Source organism: Tachyglossus aculeatus, chromosome 13 (assembly GCF_015852505.1).
Source record: "Tachyglossus aculeatus isolate mTacAcu1 chromosome 13, mTacAcu1.pri, whole genome shotgun sequence".
In the NCBI taxonomy this organism is placed as follows: Eukaryota; Metazoa; Chordata; class Mammalia; order Monotremata; family Tachyglossidae; genus Tachyglossus; species Tachyglossus aculeatus.
In genome coordinates this window covers 4,658,734-4,678,297 of record NC_052078.1, presented here as the reverse complement: position 1 = coordinate 4,678,297, position 19,564 = coordinate 4,658,734, and the positions used below count along the sequence as shown (strand labels likewise).

Sequence of the window (19,564 nt, the reverse complement as noted above, 5' to 3'; positions counted from 1 at the left end):
CTTGCCCGGGGTCACACAGCGGGTGAGTGGCGGAGCCGGGATTAGAACCCAGGTCCTCCGGTTCTAGGCCCTCAACTAGGCCGCTGGTTCCCTCATTCCAGGCAGCCGCCTTTCGAGTGGCTTCAGCCTCACTCCAAACACACACACGCGCGCACTGTTGCCCCCCCTCCCAACCAGCAATCCCCAGCCAAGACCCCCAAGCAACTCCTCCCCTAAGTAGCATTAGGTCCCACCGCTCCCTGCCCACCCACCCATCCTCTCCACTGTCGTGCCGCCGCCCCTCCTCACCTGTGCCCGCCCACAGCTGCGTGTTGCTTCGCTCCAGGATGAGCCCATTGGCGCGGGGGCTGGCCCCGGGGGCGGTGGCCGGCGTGGCCCGTGGTAGCCGCTTCCCCGGCACTTTCACGGTGGTCCTCAGGAGGTCGATTTCCTTCCCATGCACATCCTGCATGTAGTCCTGTGGGCGGGAAGGGGAGGGGGATTCGCCTCTCAGAACCGGCCTCGCCGGGCAGCCCTCTTCCCCGTGTAGCCCACGGCCGGCCGGCTGGCCGGTGCCCTCCTCGTGGCAGGGGCCCTCCCAGCTGGCGGGCAGGGGATGCTCCTGAGCCTGGCCAATTGGGCTAACTCTGGGGCTCGAACTTCGGTTGAGGACTTGCTCCCTCTGGGCACCCCTGAATGCCGCCTGGAAGCGGCAGGCTCGGATGGCCCAACCTGCCAGGGAAGCTTCTCAGCTCTGGGAATTGCCTTAGGACTAGAACCCCGGGCTGGGTGTCCTGGGCTAAGAGCGGCCTCCGGCCACCGACCCCCACAGGCCCTGCTTTTGGAAGGTCCCAACGGGAGGCTGGAACTGGGGGCTCTGGGGGGATGCAAGGGTTCGGGGAGAACCAGAGTGTGGGGGGGTGTGACGGACTGATGCATGACCCCAAATAGACAGAACGCTGACCTGCCGGGCCCATCCAACCTCCGGCCTGGCTCTGCCTCAGCTCCAAGCCCCTGCTGCTCAATTGTCAGCTCCTTGAAGGCAGGAACTGTCAACCAATATCCCAATCAATATTATCTACAAAGTGTTTTCTCAGGGCAAGGGACCGCACCGAGCGTTTGGGAGAGCACAACAGAGTTGGCAGACTCCATCCCTGACCTCAAGGAGCCGATACCCGAGAGGGGGAGGCAGAACTTACATTACAGAGAAAGGGGTAGTTTCTTCTCCCGATCTGTTGAGTGTCTACTCTGTGCAGAGCACTGTCCTAAGTGCTTGGGAGAGCACAAGACGAAGGAATTGGTAGACAGGTATCGCTACTGTGCTCTCCCAAACGCTTAGCACGGTGATCTGCAGGCTGACAGTGCTCAATACAAGACCATCGACAGCCTGGCCGCCGAGTCAGGACGGAGGTAGAGGTGCCAAGGAGGCCAAGGTGGGGGACGTTGTGGCCCCAAAGGCCCTACCAGAAATCTGGATCCTCGCCCCCAAATGTCAAATGGCTGCAGACTCAGCTGGGGGAGGGTCCTGGAGGGCATAACCTTCCCCCGCTTTTTTCCTCTCCTCCTCCCCATCCCCCCAGCCCTACCTCCTTCCCCTCCCAACAGCACCTGTATGTATGTTTGTACAGATTTATTACTCTAACTTGTACACATTTACTATTCTATTTATTTTGTTAATGATGTGCATTTAGCTTTAATTCTATTTGTTCTGATGACTTGACACCTGTCCACGTTTTGTTTTGTTGTCTGACTCCCCCTTCTTGACTGTGCGCCTGTTGTTGGGTAGGGACCGTCTCTATATGCTGCCAACTTGTACTTCCCAAGCGCTTAGTACAGTGCTCTGCACACGGTAAGCACTCAATAAATACGACTGAATGAATGAATAGCCTCCTGATGACTTCCCAGAACGAAGACCCCTACCTAAATCGCACCCCTCTCTTGCTTACAAACACCCCTCTCCAGATCTCCCCCCCCCCACCCCCACAGATTTAAGGAAACGGTTGGAATACTCCAACTGATCCAACGGGCAGCCGGTTTTCTGTCCTTAGTTAAACCCCCCACCTCCCTCAGAACCCTGGTGAGCTCGATGGGTTTAGGGGCAGGGGTTCCAGCCCTTGGCAGGATGTGGGCCTCACTTTCCCCAGTTTTCCACAAGCCTCACTGTACGGCTTCAGCTCGCTCACTCCAGACACACACCCCACAGGCGACGCATGGCTCCCGCAGTGGCCTGAGGAAACTCCCCGCCTTCCCAAGCCCCTCGGGGCTCTCTCCTCCTGCCCTGGACCCCCGAGCTCAGATCCTAGGAAGGCCAAGACCAACCAGCTCAGGGACCCCCGGAGGCCCCCGGCCCTAGGAAGCCTCGCTTCCTCACCCAACTGTAACGGAGGACTTCCCGCCCCGGTCAACGTTCCTCCCGCTCCACCCTCAGTGCACTCTCAACCCACACCCGCCACTGCCCCTCACCCCCAGAGCCTCCGGCTCCCCAGCCACCCCAGATGCGGCCCCCCGCTCTCTGCGACCCCCACCCACTCCAGGCTACCGCACGGGCGCCGGTTTCGGGACCGCCTTGAGACAGCATCCCAGTGACCACGCTCTCCGGGAGCAGGGTCTGCTCCAGTTCACAAGCAGGTCGTGGCAGCGGTGGTGGCAGGGGGGCCGGGGACTCCCGATGGCGAGGACCCCGGGAGGGGATGGGGCCGCCTTGCTGCCCGGCCCGGCTCCAGCCTCTCCCGCAGGGCCCGGGCCCCACTGGTCGGTCCTCCCTTCCTCTCTCCTGTAGGTCCCGGCCCGACTACCGCGCTGACCCCTAAGCTCCACCGACGCCTGGAGCTTGGGGCTAAAGGTGAGGGGGTCCGGGGGTGGCTGCCCGGGATGGACCCACGTTGAACACCTCGGGGGGACAGCGGGGGGGACGGGGAGCGGCCAGCAGCGTCTCCCTCCGTCAGCAGAACGGGAGCGCGGGGCGGCCGCGGCGGCTCCGGAGAGCGGTCACCGCGGCTGCCTTTATTACCCACCATCAAACGGCAATTTCTTCCCCAGCCTCCTCGCTAATTACCCAGCCAGCGTTCTCATCTCGTTTTATTACTGGAATTAACAACGAGTTCAGAGCGTGGAAAGCTATTAAGATGTGTGATTAAGCCACATTCAATTAGTTTCTACAAACAATTTAATTGATGTTGCAGATAGAATTAACAGAAGGTGATTGTGTGAATGGGTCGGCTGGCTGCGAAATGTGAGGAGTTCTGGAGGGGCCTGGCGCCCGGCGGGAGGAGCGGGCAAGGGGACCCCGGCCCCATGCCCGGGGGAGGGCTGGGGGTTCCCTTTCTGCCAGGGGAGGGGGTGGGGCCGGGCTGAGCGGAGGGCTTCCTCGGGGGAGCCCCCCACCCCGAAGTTCCTCCCTGGGCTTGGCCACCTCTACAGCCTCGGGCCTGGTCCTCACTAGCAAGTCAGGAAGCAGCCGCCCAGCTCCTTGGGTTGGCTACCTGAACGGAAGGGGAATTCCGGGGATCTCGGTCAAGGAGATGCGGGAAGAGTGAGTTCCCTTCGATTAAGAGGGAAGCGGCTACCTTCTCTGCTGCTACCACTGCCCTGAGGAGACGGTGAGGGCAGCTCGGCTCCCACTGAGTCAGAACGAAAACTGGCTCAGGCTCTTCCCCTCCCCACAAACCTCCCCGGGCTCAGCCTCCACCCACCCAGGGCAGTGGGGTCGCCACGGCTCCGGCTGGGAGCCGAGGTCTCCGCAGGGGCGGCCCAAGAGACCGAATTGTTTGGGCCCCATGGCGTTTGACCATGTCATTGGGCCTCCGGCTTCTTAGGCCGCTCCTGCCCGGCCCCAAACGGCTGGCTGTCCCGGGAGACGGGGCCGGTGGCCCAGCTCACTAGCCGGAGCGATCCACCGCCGCTTCTCTCTCCCGCCCCTGCCAGCCCGGAGCTCACCAAGACGGCACCCATCTTCCTAGGTCCACCTGCGCTATGGCTTCCCTCTCTCTTGCAGGCCGGCTCTCCCGGCAGGGCCGGGTGGGAAACGGGGAGGCTGAGGGACGTGGAGCCGCCAAGTCCAACTACCGGCCCCTCCCCAGCCGATCCTTTTCCCGGACGGCAGAAGCCCGGGAGCGGGGCGGGCAGAGCTGGCTGCCTGGAAGCAGGGGTACTTGGATCCCACCGGGAAGGTCACCTGGGCTACTTCCCTAGAGTGGACACACCCAAACTGCCCCTCGCCCACAGGGTGTGATGATGACCTCTGCTGTCTTCCCTCCCCGCTCAGCAGTGTGGTGGAGCGGGAGGGTACATGGGGGACCCCAGGACCAACGCCAGCCAGTGACTCCAACTCCCCTGCCGCCTCCTGAGCTGTACGGCCGGCTCCCGGGATGCCACTACCAGGGCGGTCAATAAATACGGCTGATCGGCCGATTGAGGAGTGCCGAGACCGAACTCTTCCCTGGGCGAGTCTGAACCCCTGGAATCAGTGCCAGTTGCCCCCCTCAGCCTCTCCTACTCTTCCCTTAGGCACCCCCTCCGATCCTGGCCTGCGGCGGCCCTGAGCGGGCAGAGCCAGGGCGGGTCGGGGCCCTGGGAGCCGGGGGTGATGGGGCCCCGTGCTGGGCCCGGGGGGTGCTGAGCGGGAGAGCTCATTAGCCCCACAGTGGGGTGGTGACAGAGATGGATTCGGGAGACAGCTGTGTACCGGAGCCACGCAGGGATGGGGGTGAGGAGCTGCCACAGGGGCCACCCAGCTTCCATGCCGCCCCCCCCAGCCCCCCCAAGTCTTGAGGCAGGGCTTACTGACAGAGGGAACAAACCGGCACCCTTCAACTCCTACCACCTCCCCCACCACATCCCTCCGGGCCCCAGGATGTCCTCCCGGTGGTCCTCTGGCCCACAAGCCCTGACTAGCTGGACACGGCAGAGTCCTCGGAGGAGTGGGGGAGCCCAGGCCAGCTCAAAGAGGGAGGGGCGACTCAAGGCAGCCCGGGCCCATCCTCGGGTCAGAATTCAACCACCAAGGGGTCCACGGTAAGAACCGGAGACGTGCGCGAGGAGCCGTGGGTGCCTCCCGGGGTCGACGCCGGGCCTGGGCCTCCCCCTTTCCCCTGCCAACCCCCTCGGGTCAGGTGCTCAACGAGGTGCCCGAGCCCTCCGCCTCCCCTCCCCAGCCCACCCCGCTGCTGGTTGCGACCTTTCACGGCTGGGTCTCCCCAGCCACCGCCCCCTCTCCACCGCGGACTCACATGTAAACTGGGGTGGTAGGTGAGCAGCCCATTGTCACACAGCGTCACGTACTTCTTCTTCCATTCCTTGTTCAGGGACTTGCCGCTCCGCTTCAGCAGAATCCCCTGTGGACAGAGAAGGGTTCAGGGCCAGAACCCGCTCGGCCGCCCGGGCCCCCACTGGGGGAGGGCCATGAATGTCGGCTCCCCGGCTCCTGCGGGGGGAAGGCCACCAGCTTTGGCTCCCGGGCCGCCCAACCTGGCTAGGGACTTCACTAGGTCACCTCTTTTTCCCGCAACAGACCCACAGAAGGGAAGTGTGGAGGGGTCCCTTCACCTCTGGGCCTTCCCGGGACCCTGCCTGTCCCCCCCACAGTCGATTAACCAATCAATGGTGCTTATTGAGCACAGAGCACTGTACTAAGCGCTTGGGGGAGTACAGTATGACGGAGTTGGTAGACACGAGCCCGCAGAGAGTTTCCAGTCTAGAGGAGGAGACAGATATTAATAGAAATCAATGAGCTGTGGATACAGACATAAGTGCTGTGGGGCTGAGGGAGGCGGGGTTAAGGGAGTAAATCCCACAGGGTCCCAACCCTACTCTCCTGGAGCGATAGTACAGCTGTGCCCAGCTGCGCAAGCCGATGGACTCCAGGTCCCATTTGCTACCTTCCTCCCCGCTCCCGCAGTTGCCCCTGGAGGTTAGCTGTCCTGGTTCGGACTGGGGTCTTGGGTTGACACCCCTGCAAGCCAGGCAGATAGCCTTGGGACCGGCAAGCAATTCAGCCTCTGGAAAAGCTGCTCAACAGGAGACTCGGAGGAGCGGCGGCGACCTCGATGGGCTGGGGGTGGTTCGGGGGTCCTCTCTCGAGCCAGGTGACAGACTTAAATAGCCCACCATTCCAACTTCCCCTCTCCCCTCAGGCCTAGTCCATTTAGTTACGCCATTTATCTATCTAGGTATCCGGAGCCTCGATGTTGGCTACTGCCCATGAGTGGCTGGTGGCCCCTGAAGGCTGATGAGGCCTATGATCCCCGCAGCCAGCGAGCGGGCACAGGTGCCCATGGCACAGGCCCAGCGCCGAGGACAGCCCTGGAGGGGAGGGAAGGGCAGGGTCGTGGCCAGCAGTCCCAGTCTGGGCCTCTCTTTGGTTGGCAGGCTGGGGGGCATGGACAGAGCTCGCGAGAGGAGGAGGTAGCCAGTCCTGGTGGCTTGGAAGCCATGAGCCCACGTCCCCCATCCAGCAGAGTCTTCTCTGGAAACCGAGTCTCGCCTTCGGGGCTGGCTGAGTGCAGGCCTCTGCTCTAAGGGAAAGGGTTTGCCCACAGGAACATGGGGGACCCAGCCCTACAGCAGCCCCCCGCTTTGGGGAGGGGGGGACCCCGCAATGCCTGGGAAACAGACAGGATGCGCTGGGGATGGAAGCATGGATGGGGATGGGTGCTAATCTCGGCTCTGCCAGTTGCTTGCCATGTGACCTTGGGCAAGTCACTTCACGTCTCTATACCTGTTTCCTCAACTGTAAAATCATCATCAATTGTATTTATTGAGCGCTTACTGTGTGCAGAGCACTGTACTAAGCGCTTGGGAAGTACAAGTTGGTAACATATAGAGACAGTCCCTACCCAGCAGTGGGCTCACAGTCTAAAGGGCAAGGTAAAATGGGGATTAAATCTCTGCTCTCCCTCCTACTTAGACGGTGAGCCCCTAGTGGAACAAGGACTCTGTCCTACCTAATTAACTTGTACCTACCCCAGAGCTTAGAACAGTGTTGGACACACAATGAATGCTTAACAAATACCAATTAAAAAGTAAAAAAGCAGGCTGCTACCCTGGAGTCCTCTCCAGGGGCTGGCCATCCCAAAGGCCTCCGGGAAATGAGGACAGGAGTCACTGACTCTGCCCACATCTTTCACCCTATTTCCGTTGTTTTGCTCTGTGCTTGTCTTCCCTCCCCAGAAGCTGTCGGCTCCTTTTGGGCAGGGGCAGCCGCTGACTGATGGCCCCATACAATCCCACACACCTAGTGTAAGTGCCATGCGTCAAGTAGACGCTCAAGAAATGTTAGAATCTTCCTTTCTGCCTCCACTCAAGCAATCAATGGTGTTTGAGTGCTTACAGTGTGCAGAACACTGTGCTAGGGGCTTGGGAGAGCACAGTGGGGTAAGTGGGGCCCCCAGGATCTGCTTTCCTATCTTGCAGGCCGCTTTCTGGCCCCTCACCACTCTTCCCGGTCACCCGTGCCCCATTCCTAAGCCTCCTAAGCTGGGACAGGGTTTTCATACCAACAGCTGAACTGGTTTCCCGCCTTACAAAGCGCTGGCCTGAGCCCCTTTTCTGGGAGACGCTCCTCCCAGAAGCAACGACGGGAAGACTCACCAGCTCTCCCCACCCTCAACTCCCCAAGAGTGCAGCCACATTGTCTGGGAGCTCACACTCAACTGGGATCTCTTTGCCAGGGTCAAATTGTAACTCTACCCAAGCTAGATTGGAAGCTCCTCAAGCGCAGGGGTCACGTCTACTCTATTGTACTATCCCAAGCACTTAGTATGGTGCTCTGCTGCACGCTATAAATGCTCAGTAGTAACAATGCTCAATGAATACAATCGAGCTACCTTCCTAGAGGGGGCTTTTTCATTGGTGAACAGGTCCCAGGTGGCCACCTCCACAGGAGGAAGGGCGACCATTGTAGTTTGGTAGGTGAGAGAGAGAGTTAGGTGGGCAGTGGAAACCAGAACTTGTGCAGGTAAGCAGTTCCATGCCCAAGTGTCTCTGTGATACACAGCCCGGTCAGATACAAGGGGCAGACATCCTCTCCTTCCTCCTTGGACTGATTATCCTTTATGACCCGGACGCTTAACGCAGAGCAAGTGCTGATCAACACAGTCACTACTTTTTCCGGTATTTGTTAAGGTATCGGTACTATTCTAGGCTCTAGGATAGATCCAAGCTAATCAGGTTGGACATAAGCTGCGTCCCACATGGGGCTCACAGTCCTAATCCCCGCGTTACAGATGAGATAACTGAAGCACAGAGAAGTGACTTGCCCTAGGTCACGCAGAAGGCAAGTGGCGGAGCCGGGATTAGCACCCCAGGACCCTCTGGCTCCCAGGCCCAGGCTCTAACCACTAGGCCACGTTGCTTCTCTTCCTCCTACTATGACCGTATGCCAGAAATCCATGGGGCAGCGGGTGTTGCGTCCCAAGAGCAAAAAGATTTCCCAGGGAAGGGCAGCAGAGAACCAACCTCTGCTGTGCCCCAGCCCCAACTAAGCCCCCCAAAAAGCCAGAACAGAGGGGAGTGCTGCCACAGAGCTGCTAAGGGAGGGCACTCAGGGGTCCCCTCAGCCACAGGTTTCCAGAGGGGCACTACGGGGGTCTCGGGGCCCCCTCTGGGCACAGGTTCCTTAGGGATGCTGTGGTCAGCAGAAGTGGGTGGGGATCTCGGGGCCTCCTTAGGGCACGGGTTCCTTGGGGTTGATGCGGTCAGCCGGAGTGGGTGGGGGTCTCGGGGCCCCCTTAGGGCACAGGTTCCCCGGGGCTCTGCGGCTGGCTGGCGCGGGGGTCTCGGGGTCCCCTTGGGGTGCAGCTAACTCGGGGGGCGCAGGGATTCCGTGTGGGGGTCGGGGTGGCCGGTAACGACTCTTTTTGGCCTGGAGGCCGTGGGTGTGAGGGAGGGAGGGAGGCATCCGCAAACAGCCCTTGGTGCCATGTGGGAGGCGACCGGGCCGGGTCCCCAAGGGATGGGGGTTGGAGGGTGGGGCGGGTGGGGTGGATCCGGGCCGGGCCCGCTCATGGAGCATCAGGAAGCAATCTGGGGCGGAATGGAGCCGCGCGGAGGCGACGGCCCCCAGAGGACCCGTTCCCGCCTCCCGCCTCCGCCAGCCGACTTAATTGCGGAGTCGGGATTGATTGGGAATAATGCAAATGGCAACTGAAAGGCAATCTCCACTCCCGGCGGGAGGCCGGGAGCCCGGGAGCCGGCGGGGAGGGGCGGGGCCCCGATGACAGGGGGCGGGGCCCGGGGGGAGGGGGACCAATCACAGGAGGGGAACCGAGGGGCGGGGCCAGCAGGAGCCGCAGAGGGGCCCCTGGGCGGGACCGGCACCAATCACAGGGGAGGAGCCCAGGGGGCGGGGCCTGAGAGAAGGGGGACCAATCACAGGAGGGGCCCGGGGGCGGGACCGGCACCAATCACAGGGGAGGAGCCAGGGGGCGGGGGAAGGGGAACCAATCACAGGAGGGGGGCAGAGGGGCGGGTCCAGCATGAGCCTCGGAGGGGCCCGGGGACGGTACCGGCACCAATCACAGGGGAGGAGCCGAGGGGGCGGGGACCGAGGGAAGGGGACCAATCACAGGAGGGGAGCCGAGGGGGAGGGGGCAGGGGGCGGGTCCCGAGGGAAGGGGAACCAATCACACGAGGGGAGCCGAGGGGCGGGGCCAGCGCGAGCTCTGGAGAAGCAGGGGGTGGGGCCGGCACCAATCACAGGAGGGGGGCCCCGGGGGCGGGGCCTGGTGGACCAATCACAGGAGGGGAGCCGAGGGGCGGGGCCGGGACCAATCACAGGAGGATTGGCAAAGCCCTGTGGCTCAGTGGAAAGAGCCCGGGCTTGGGACTCAGAGGTCATGGGTTTGAATCCCGGCACCGCCACATGTCTGCTGTGTGACCTTGGGCAAGTCACTTCACTTCTCTGAGCCTCAGTGACCTCATCTGTAAAATGGGGATTAAGACTGTGGGCCCCACGTGGGACAACCTGGTCACTTTGTATCCCCCCCAGCGTTTAGAACAGTGCTTTGCACATAGTAAGCGCTTAACAAATGCCAACATTATTATCCCCTCCCCATCCCACCCACCTTACCGCCTTCCCCTCCCCACAGCACCTGTATATATGTATATATGTTTGTATGTGCTTATTACTCTATTTTATTTGTACATATCTATTCTATTTATTTTATTTTGTTAGTCTGTTTGGTTTTGTTCTCTGTCTCCCCCTTTTAGACTGTGAGCCCACTGTTGGGTAGGGACGGTCTCTAGATGTTGCCAACTTGGACTTCCCAAGCGCTTGGTACAGTGCTCTGCACACAGTAAGTGCTCAATAAATACGATTGAATGAATGAATGAGGGGTCCCCCACGGGGGCGGGGCCTGGGGGACCAATCACAGGAGGGGAGCAGAGGGGTGGGGAGGGGCAGGCCGGTCCTAGCCGTCTTCCTGGGGGGGTGGGGGGCAAAGAGCAAGCTTGGGGCAGCACCAAGAGGTGGTCCTGCACCCCGCTAGCAGGCTTGGGAGCCCCTGACATTTCCTCACGACCCCCAGCTCCCCCCACCCCATCCCACCCCTCCTGCCCCAGCAGCTCCCGGGACCACCCTGGCTCTCCTGGAAGCAACACAGAGGTGCTGCTCCCTGGCCCTGCTCCCAGTGAGGGAAGGGCTCTGACGTGGGAAGGGGAGCGGGATAACAATAATGGCAGTTATTAAGCGCTTACTATGTGCCAAGCACTGTTCTAAGCACTGGGGAGGTTACAAGGTGATGAGGGTGTCCCACGCGGGGCTCACAGTCTTCATCCCCATTTTAATAAAATAATAATAATAATAATGGCATTTATTAAACACTATGTGCAAAGCAGTGTTCTAAGCACTGGGGAGGTTACAAGGTGATCAGGTTGTCCCCCGGGGGGCTCACAGTCTTAATCCCCATTTTACAGATGAAGGTAACAGGCACAGAGAAGTTAAGTGACTTGCCCAAAGTCACACAGCTGCCAATTGGCAGAGTCAGGATTTGAACCCATGACCTCTGACTCCAAAGCCTGTTCTCTTTCCACTGAGCCACGCTGTCACCGAGGTGCAGAGAAGAGAAGTGATTTGCCCAAAGTCCCACAGCGGACAAGTGGCAGAGCCGGGATTAGAAGCCGTGACTTCTGACTCCAAAGCCCGGGCTATTTCCACTGAGCCACTATGCTTCTCTAAAATAATGGCATCTGCTAAGCGCTTACTATGTGCCAAGCACTACTCTAAGCACCAGGGAGGTTACAAGGTGATCAGGTTGTCCCATGCGGGGCTCACAGACTTCATCCCCATTTTACAGATGAGGTCACTGAGGTGCAGAGAAATGAAGTGACTTGCCCAAAGTCCCACAACTGGCAAGCAGCGGAGCCGGGATTAGAAGCCATGACTTCTGACACCAAAGCCTGGGCTCTTTCCACCGAGCCACTATGCATCTCTAAAATAAGGGCATCTGTTAAGCGCTTACTATGTGCCAAGTACTGTTCTAAGCGCTGGGGGGGTACAACAACAACAACAACAATAATAATAATAATAAAGGCATTTATTAAGCACTTACTGTGTGCAAAGCACTGTTCTAAGCGCTGGGGAGGTTACAAGGTGATCAGGTTGTCCCACGGGGGGCTCACAGTCTTAATCACCATTTTACAGATAAGGTAACTGAGGCACAGAAAAGTTAAGTGACTTGCCCAGAGTCACACAGCTGACAATTGGCGGAGCTGGACCTAGAACCCATGACCTCTGACTCCAAAGCCCGGGCTCTTTCCACTGAGCCACGCTGCTTCCTAAGATTATACAAGGTTACATACAAGGTGATCAGGTTGTCCCACGGGGGGCTCACAGTTTTAATCCCCATTTTACAGATAAGGTAACTGAGGCACAGAAAAGTTAAGTGACTTGCCCAGAGTCACACAGCTGACAATTGGCGGAGCCGGACCTAGAACCCATGACCTCTGACTCCAAAGCCTGGGCTCTTTCCACTGAGCCACGCTGCTTCCTAAGATTATACAAGGTTAGATACAAGATAATCAGATTGTCCCACGTGGGGCTCACAGTGCTCTGCACACAGTAAGCGCTCAATAAATACGATTGATTGATTGATTGATTGTTTTGTTGTCTGTCACCCCCTTCTAGACTGTGAACCCACTGTTGGGTAGGGACCGTCTCTAGGTGTTGATTTTGTTAGTATGTTTGGTTTTGTTCTCTGTCTCCCCCTTCTAGACTGTGAGCCCACTGTTGGGTAGGGACTGTCTCTATATGTTGCCAACTTGGACTTCCCAAGCGCTTAGTACAGTGCTCTGCACACAGTAAGCGCTCAATAAATACGATTGATTGATTGATTCATCCCCATTTTACAGATGAGAGAACTGAGGCCCAGAGAAGTGAAGTGCAGTCAGGTCCCACAGCTAACAAGCAAGGGAGCTGGGATTAGAACCCGCGGCGGCGGCCGTCCGTCCCATTATTGGGCACACCATGGCTCCAAATTTGGGGGCACCATGGCCCCAAATTTGGGGGCCACCCTGGCAACCCCGGTCCTTCCCGCCCCCCGCCCCCAGGGCCGCCTCGACAGAGCCTCTTGAGCTGGACGATGGCCCGGGGGCAGGGGGGCATCGCCAAGAGCCGCCCTTTCCTCTTCACCCAAACCGCTACCTTGCTGATACAATCTCTATCCCCACTGAATTACTGCACCGGCCTCCTCTCCAATCTCATTCTTTCAATCGTATTTACGGAGCGCTTACTGTGTGCAGAGCCCTAGACTAAGCGCTTGGGAAGTACAGGTCGGCAACATCTAGAGATGGTCTCTACCCAGCAACGGGCTCACGGTCATTTCATTCCATCCTATTTACTGAGCGCTTACTGTGTGCAGAGCACTGTACTAAGCGCTTGGGAAGTCCAAGTTGGACAACATATAGAGACGGTCCCTACCCACCAACGGGCTCACAGTCTAGAAGGGGGAGACAGACAACAAAACACGTGGACAGGTGTCAAGTCATCAGACAAGACAAGTGGCAGAGATGAGCCCATCCTCCTGTCTCTCCCCGCCTCAGTCTATACTTCACTCTGCTGCCCGGATTATCTTTGTACGTAAATGCTCTAGGCGAGTCACTCCCCTCCTCAAAACTCTCCAGTGGCTGCCTGTCAACCTATGAATAAAGCAAAAACTCCTCACCCTCGGCTTCAAGGCTGTCCATCACCTCGCCCCCTCCTACCTCCCCTCCCTTCTGTCCTTCTGCAGCCCAGCCCGCACCCTCCGCTCCTCTGCCGCTAATCTCCTCACCGTTAGGCCTCGTTCTCGCCCGTCCCGCCGTCGACCCCGGGCCCACGTCCTTCCCCTGGCCTGGAATGCCCTCCCTCCACACATCCATGTGGAGCTAGCCACATATCCGTGTGGAGCTAGCCACAAACTAGCTCTCTTCCTCCCTTTAAAGCCCTACTGAGAGCTCATCTCCTCCAGGAGGCCTTCCCGGACTGAGCCCCCCCTTTTTCCTCTGCTCCTCCACGCCCACTCCCTCCCTTTGCCCTACCTCCTCCCCCTCCCCACAGCACTTGTGTATATTTGTACGTATTTATTACTCTATTTTATTAATGATGTGTATATATCATTACTTCTACTTATCTATTTTTGAGGATGACGATGGCATTTATTAAGCGCTTACTATGTGCAAAGCACTGTTCTAAGCGCTGGGAAGATTACAAGGTGATCAGGTTGTCCCACGGGGGGCTCACAGTCTTAATCCCCATTTTCCAGATGAGGTAACTGAGGCCCAGAGAAGTGAAGTGACTGGCCCAAAGTCACACAGCTGGCAAGTGGTGGAGCCGGGATTTGAACCCGTGACCTCTGACTCCAAAGCCCAGGCTCTTTTCCACTGAGCCATGCTGCTTCTCTTTTGATGCTGTTGTTGCCTGTCGACTTGTTTTGTTGTCTGTCTCCCCCTTCTAGACTGTGAGCCCGTTGATGGGTAGCGATTATCTCCATCGGTTGCCGAACTGTACTCTCCAAGTGTTTAGCACAGTGCTCTGCACACAGTAAGCACTCGATAAATACGACTGAATGCATGAATGTGGGGGTGGAGCCAACGGGGGAGTGTGGGGGCAGAGTCCCGTGTTCCAAGAGGCCCAAGGGTCTCCACTGCTAAGAAGCAGCGTGGCTCAGTGGCTAGAGCCCGGGCTTGGGAGCCAGAGGCCGTGGGTTCTAATCCCAGCTCCACCACTTGTCAGCTGTGTGGCCTCGGGCAAGCCACTTAACTCCTCTGTGCCTCCGTTCCGTCATCTGTAAAATGGGGATGAAGACTGAGCCCCGGGTGTCAGCTGCGTGACTTTGGGCAAGTCACTTAACTCCTCTGTGCCTCGGTTACCTCATCTGTAAAATGGGGATGAAGACTGTGAGGCCCCCGTGGGACAACCTGATCATCTTGTAGCCTCCCCAGCGCTTAGAACAGTGCTTTGCACATAGTAAGCGCTTAATAAATGCCATTATTATTATTATTATTCTTTTGTATCTACCCCAGCGCTTAGAACAGGGCTCGGTACACAGTAAACGCTTAACGTGCACCATAATGAAGCAGCTTGGCTCAGCGGAAAAAGCGCGGGCTTGGGAGTCAGAGGTCGTGAGTTCTAATTCCAGCTCGGCCGCCTGTCAGCTTTGTGACTTTGGGCAAGTGGATTCACTTCTCCGTGCCTCAATTACCTCATCTGTAACATGGGGATGAAGACTGTGAGCCCCACGTGGGACAACCTGATCACCTTGCATCTGACCCAGTGCTTAGAACAGTGCTTGGCACATAGTAAGCGCTTAAATATCATCATCATCATCATCATCACCAAGCCGCCTTGGGGAAACCCTGCATTACGGGACAGGCCCATCCACCGCCGTTCCCGCAACGGCAGGTGCTTGGCACATAGTAAGCACTTAAATATCATCATCATCATCATCATCATCATCATCATCATCACCGCGCCGCCTCGGGGAAACCCTGCATTACGGGACCGACCCGTCCACCGCCGTTCCCGCAACGGCAGGTCCCGGCCAGACAGGGCGACCCAGCCAGACCCACGCTCCCTAATAAATAAATAAATAAAATAAATAAATAATAAAATTTATTTATTTTACTTGTACATATCTATTCTATTTTATTTTGTTAGTATGTTTGGTTCTGTTCTCTGTCTCCCCCTTTTAGACTGTGAGCCCACTGGTGGGTAGGGACTGTCTCTATATGTTGCCAACTTGGACTTCCCAAGCGCTTAGTACAGTGCTCTGCACACAGTGAGCGCTCAATAAATACGACTGATTGATTGATTGATTAATCCCTGGCGATCCCCACCCCTAAATGGGGCGAAAACCCACAAACCTCCTCTTCCGTATCAACAACAATTTCAATGGCAATAACCATAGGGGTACTTGTTAAGCGCTTATCATGTGCTAAGACCGGGTCAAACAGAGAAGCAGCGTGGCTCAGTGGAAAGAGCCCGGGCTTTGGAGTCAGAGGTCATGGGTTCAAATCCCAGCTCTGCCAATTGTCAGCTGGGTGACTTTGGGCAAGTCACTTCACTTTTAGACTGTGAGCCCACTGTTGGGTAGGGACTGTCTCTATATGTTGCCAACTTGGACTTCCCAAGTGCTTAGTCCAGTGCTCTGCACACAGTAAGCGCTCAATAAACAGAGAAGCAGCGTGGCTCAGTGGAAAGAGCCCGGGCTTTGGAGTCAGAGGTCATGGGTTCAAATCCCAGCTCTGCCAATTGTCAGCTGGGTGACTTTGGGCAAGTCACTTCACTTTTAGACTGTGAGCCCACTGTTGGGTAGGGACTGTCTCTATATGTTGCCAACTTGTACTTCCCAAGCGCTTAGTACAGTGCTCTGCACACAGTAAGCGCTCAATAAATACAATTGATTGATTGATTGATTGATTCTCTGGGCCTCAGTGACCTCATCTGTAAAATGGGGATGAAGACTGTGAGCCCCACGTGGGACGACCTGATCACCCTGTAACCTCCCCAGCGCTTAGAACAGTGCTGTGCACATAGTAAGCGCTTAATAAATGCCATCGTTATTATTATCAAACAAGATCTAACGCCCTGACCTCCCCTAGGCTGGACAGGGACACTGGGCTGGTCCGCCGCCCTGGACTCGCCGACCGTAAGCAGACAGGTCCCCGCCGCCCAGACGCACCGACCGCACGCACACGGAACCCCACCGTCCAGACACACCGACCACGAGCACAGAGGACCCCGCTGCCCGGGCACGTCGACCGCAAGCTCATGGGACCCCGCCGCCCAAACACACCGACCACGAGCCCATGGGGACCTCTGCCCGGACGCAATGACCAGGAGCGCACGGGAGTCCCGGCATGGCCAGAAACTCCTCACCCTGGGCATCAGGCAGAAACTCCTCACCCTGGGCTTCAAGGCTGTCCATCCATCCCCTCGCCTCCTCCTACCTCACCTCCCTTCTCTCCTTGTCCAGCCCAGCCCGCACCCTCCGCTCCTCCGCCGCTAATCTCCTCACCGTACCTCGTTCTCGCCTGTCCCGCCATCGACCCCCGGCCCACGTCATCCCCCGGGCCTGGAATGCCCCCAATCCCTCTGCCCATCCGCCAAGCTAGCTCTCTTCCTCCCTTCAAGGCCCTGCTGAGAGCTCACCTCCTCCAGGAGGCCTTCCCAGACTGAGCCCCTTCCTTCCTCTCCCCCTCGTCCCCCTCTCCATCCCCCCCATCTTACCTCCTTCCCTCCCCCACAGCACCTGTATATATGTATATATGCTTGTACATATTTATTACTCTATTTTACTTGTACATATCTATTCTATTTATTTTATTTTGTTAACAGTGCTTGGCACATAGTAAGCGCTTAACAAATACCATCATTATTATTAGTGAGAGAGTGGGGCTTGACCTGGAGGGAGCACTTAGTACAGTGCTTTGCACTAAGCGCTCAATAAATACGATTGAATGAATGAGGGAGAAATGGATGGGGGTGGGGGGGGGTTGGCTCTGACAACCAGTCCCAGCTGCAGTCAGATGCCCCACTCCATCCCTACCTGTATCCTGCCTCCCTGTCAGCCAAGAGATTGGACTTCTCTACCCGTATAATGGGGCAGGAGAGAAACCGGGGGTCCTGTGGCTGCTGCCACCTGGGACCATGGCCTCAGTGGTCAATCAATCAATCAATCGTACTTATTGAGCGCTTACTGTGTGCAGAGCACTGCACTAAGCGCTTGGAAAGTATTCTATTTTATTTTGTTAGTAAGTTTGGTTTTGTTCTCTGTCTCCCCCTTTCAGACTGTGAGCCCACTGTTGGGTAGGGCCTGTCTCTATACGTTGCCAATTTGTAGTTCCCAAGCGCTTAGTACAGTGCTCTGCACATAGTAAGCGCTCAATAAATACGATTGATGATGATGATGATGACCGTGGTCTTCCGCTGGGCCGGACGGTCCCCAAAACGGTCCTCTGCCGCCCTCTGCCGGCTCGTCCGGGCACGATGGGGAGGGGGCGGGGGGGGGGGGGGGCCCTCCCGCAGGACCCCCAAAACCCGGCCCCAGTGGTCCCAAGTAGCCTTGCTCTTTGCTCTCAGTACCCCAACTTCCAACTCCTAGCCTGGCAACCTTCATCTCCGGAGCGCCGTGCCGGGAGGAGGGCCCTCGCTGCCCAGGAGAGGGACGCCGACCCTTCGGGACCCGGGGTCCACGTGCTCACCTGCTTGATGGGGATGGCCCGTCCGCTGCCGATGCTGTCCACCTTACACTCCGGGGCCTTCTTGTCCCGCTCCAGATCCGCACCCTTCCGAGACTGCAAGAGAAGAGGCACAGGCCCGTCAGAGGGCACGGGTGCGGGCGGAGGCGAGCTCCCTGCTCCCCCTTCCTCCCCCCCCAACCTCCCCGGGGCCGGGGGTGAGGGGGCCTGAGGCAGGGCCTGACCGTGGCGGGCGGCGGGCGAGGGAAGGAACGGAGACCACGCGTATTCCAACGGGTTTATTCTCTTACACACGGCACCATACAGAGCAGCAGCACGGGTTACGGGGCCGGGGCCCGCCGCCCTTACAACAGAGCCAGGACACAAGACACCAAGGCCACACCGGGCGAGGCGCCCGGGGCGAGCGGGGCGGGGGGGCGGCTGGCAGCACGGGGCGCGACATCCAGAGGCAGCGCGGGTTCGGGGGGGCCGGGGGAGTAAGGGAGGGCACGGGCAGGCCCACCGAGGGGGGAGGACGGGAGGGGAGGAGCGCCGAGGAGGGGGGGCCGCGCCTCCTCCACCGCCCCGGACCACCCGGCCTCGACTCCCGGGAACGAAGGCGACCGGAAAAAGAGGGGAAGAGGCAAGCGGCGGAGTCCGGAGCCGGAGCGGGCGGAGGAGCGGCAGAAGAGTCCATGCGGGAAGGAGCGGCCGGAGGAAAGAAGGGGGCGGGAGGAGGGGACCGAGGGACGGACTTCTCCCCCCAGGAGCGAGCGGGCCGGAGCAGCTGCTGGACTCCCCGTCCCCTCCGTGGCCGCCGTCACGCCCCCGTGGGGCCGCTGGGGCCGGGCTTCCCTCTTCTGCGGGCCGGCGGCATCCGGCCGGGCCCGTTCCCCCGGGCGGCCCCGCAGCCGCTGGCGTTTCTAGCCTTCCCTGGGGCGGGGGGCTGCTGGGTGCGGGGCAGGGGGTTAGTTACAAAGGTTCCTGCGAGTCTCTGGAGCGGGGAGCACGGCGGGGAGCGCGGCGGGGAGCACGGCGGGGAGCGCGGACGACGCTTCTCATCTGAGAGCGGTCTCGGGGCCCAGCCCGCCTCCGCCCCCGCCCCCGGGGGGGGGGTGCGGGGAGAAGGGGGAGGAGGAGAGTGTCCACAGGTGCTGTGGGTGCCACCACCTGCTCTTCTAATTTGGAAGGAGTTGGAAAGGCCTTTTTGTTGATGAAAAGTTGGAAACAGTGGCACATATCTGCAAATATCGAAAGAATAAAGATTTTTGGCAAGTTATACTCAAGCCCGACACGAATCCGTCAGCCCTAGAGAGGGCTGAGCGCCCGGGTCAGGAGGCCGAGGGCCCCAAGAAGGAGGAGGAGGAGGAGGAGGAGGAGGAGGTGGCGGCAGCGGGCGCCAGACAGCGCGGTGCTGGTTTTTGCCGCTTGGTGGGTCCGTCGTCGCCCGCCCCTCCTGCTCCCCCCCAGGCGGCCAGGGGCCGGGGGACGGGAGGGAGGGGCCGCGGCGGGAGCGGTGTCGGCCCCCCCAGGAAGAAATTCAGCCTCGAGGAACGGGGCCGGGGAGAATGGGTCGGAAACGAACCTTCCGAGAGCGGACCGTCGCCTGTGCGTCGCCCTAAGGCGGCCGCCCTCCCTGCCCCAGGGCCCGGTGCCAAGCAAGAAGACCCCCCCACACCGCTGGCTCCTCCCGTGCCGGACCCCGGTGCCGTCGTCAGGCAGAGGCGCCGGACCCCCAAGTAAAGGCTCCCGGGAGGCCTGGGACCGACAGCCCAACCGGGACGGGGACCGGGACGAGCCGAGTACAAGAGGTGGCAGGGGCGGCGGCGAGCCGGGAGGTCACGAGAGCAGCGGCACAGAGCGGCGAGGCCAGAGGTCAGAGGGAGAGATATGAGGAGGCAGGCAAAGCCCCGCGGCCGAGCGGGGGAGGGGG

At 59.1% G+C, this 19,564-nt stretch overlaps 1 protein-coding gene across 4 annotated transcripts in view; it reads right to left on the bottom strand.

The window, feature by feature from the left end:
* AGAP3 (ArfGAP with GTPase domain, ankyrin repeat and PH domain 3) overlaps positions 1-19,564 on the bottom strand; it is a 65,716-nt gene that overhangs the window by 8,811 nt on the left and 37,341 nt on the right. For 3 of the 4 annotated variants that reach the window (XM_038755604.1, XM_038755605.1, XM_038755603.1), the window contains one exon: positions 17,926-18,872. In XM_038755604.1, the coding sequence (XP_038611532.1) occupies positions 18,810-18,872 (63 nt within the window). In that variant the 3' untranslated portion in view covers positions 17,926-18,809. Of the gene's footprint in view, positions 1-288; positions 458-5,207; positions 5,313-17,655; positions 17,749-17,925; positions 18,873-19,564 lie in introns of those variants that run through there. The other variant, XM_038755602.1, reaches the window with a different exon arrangement.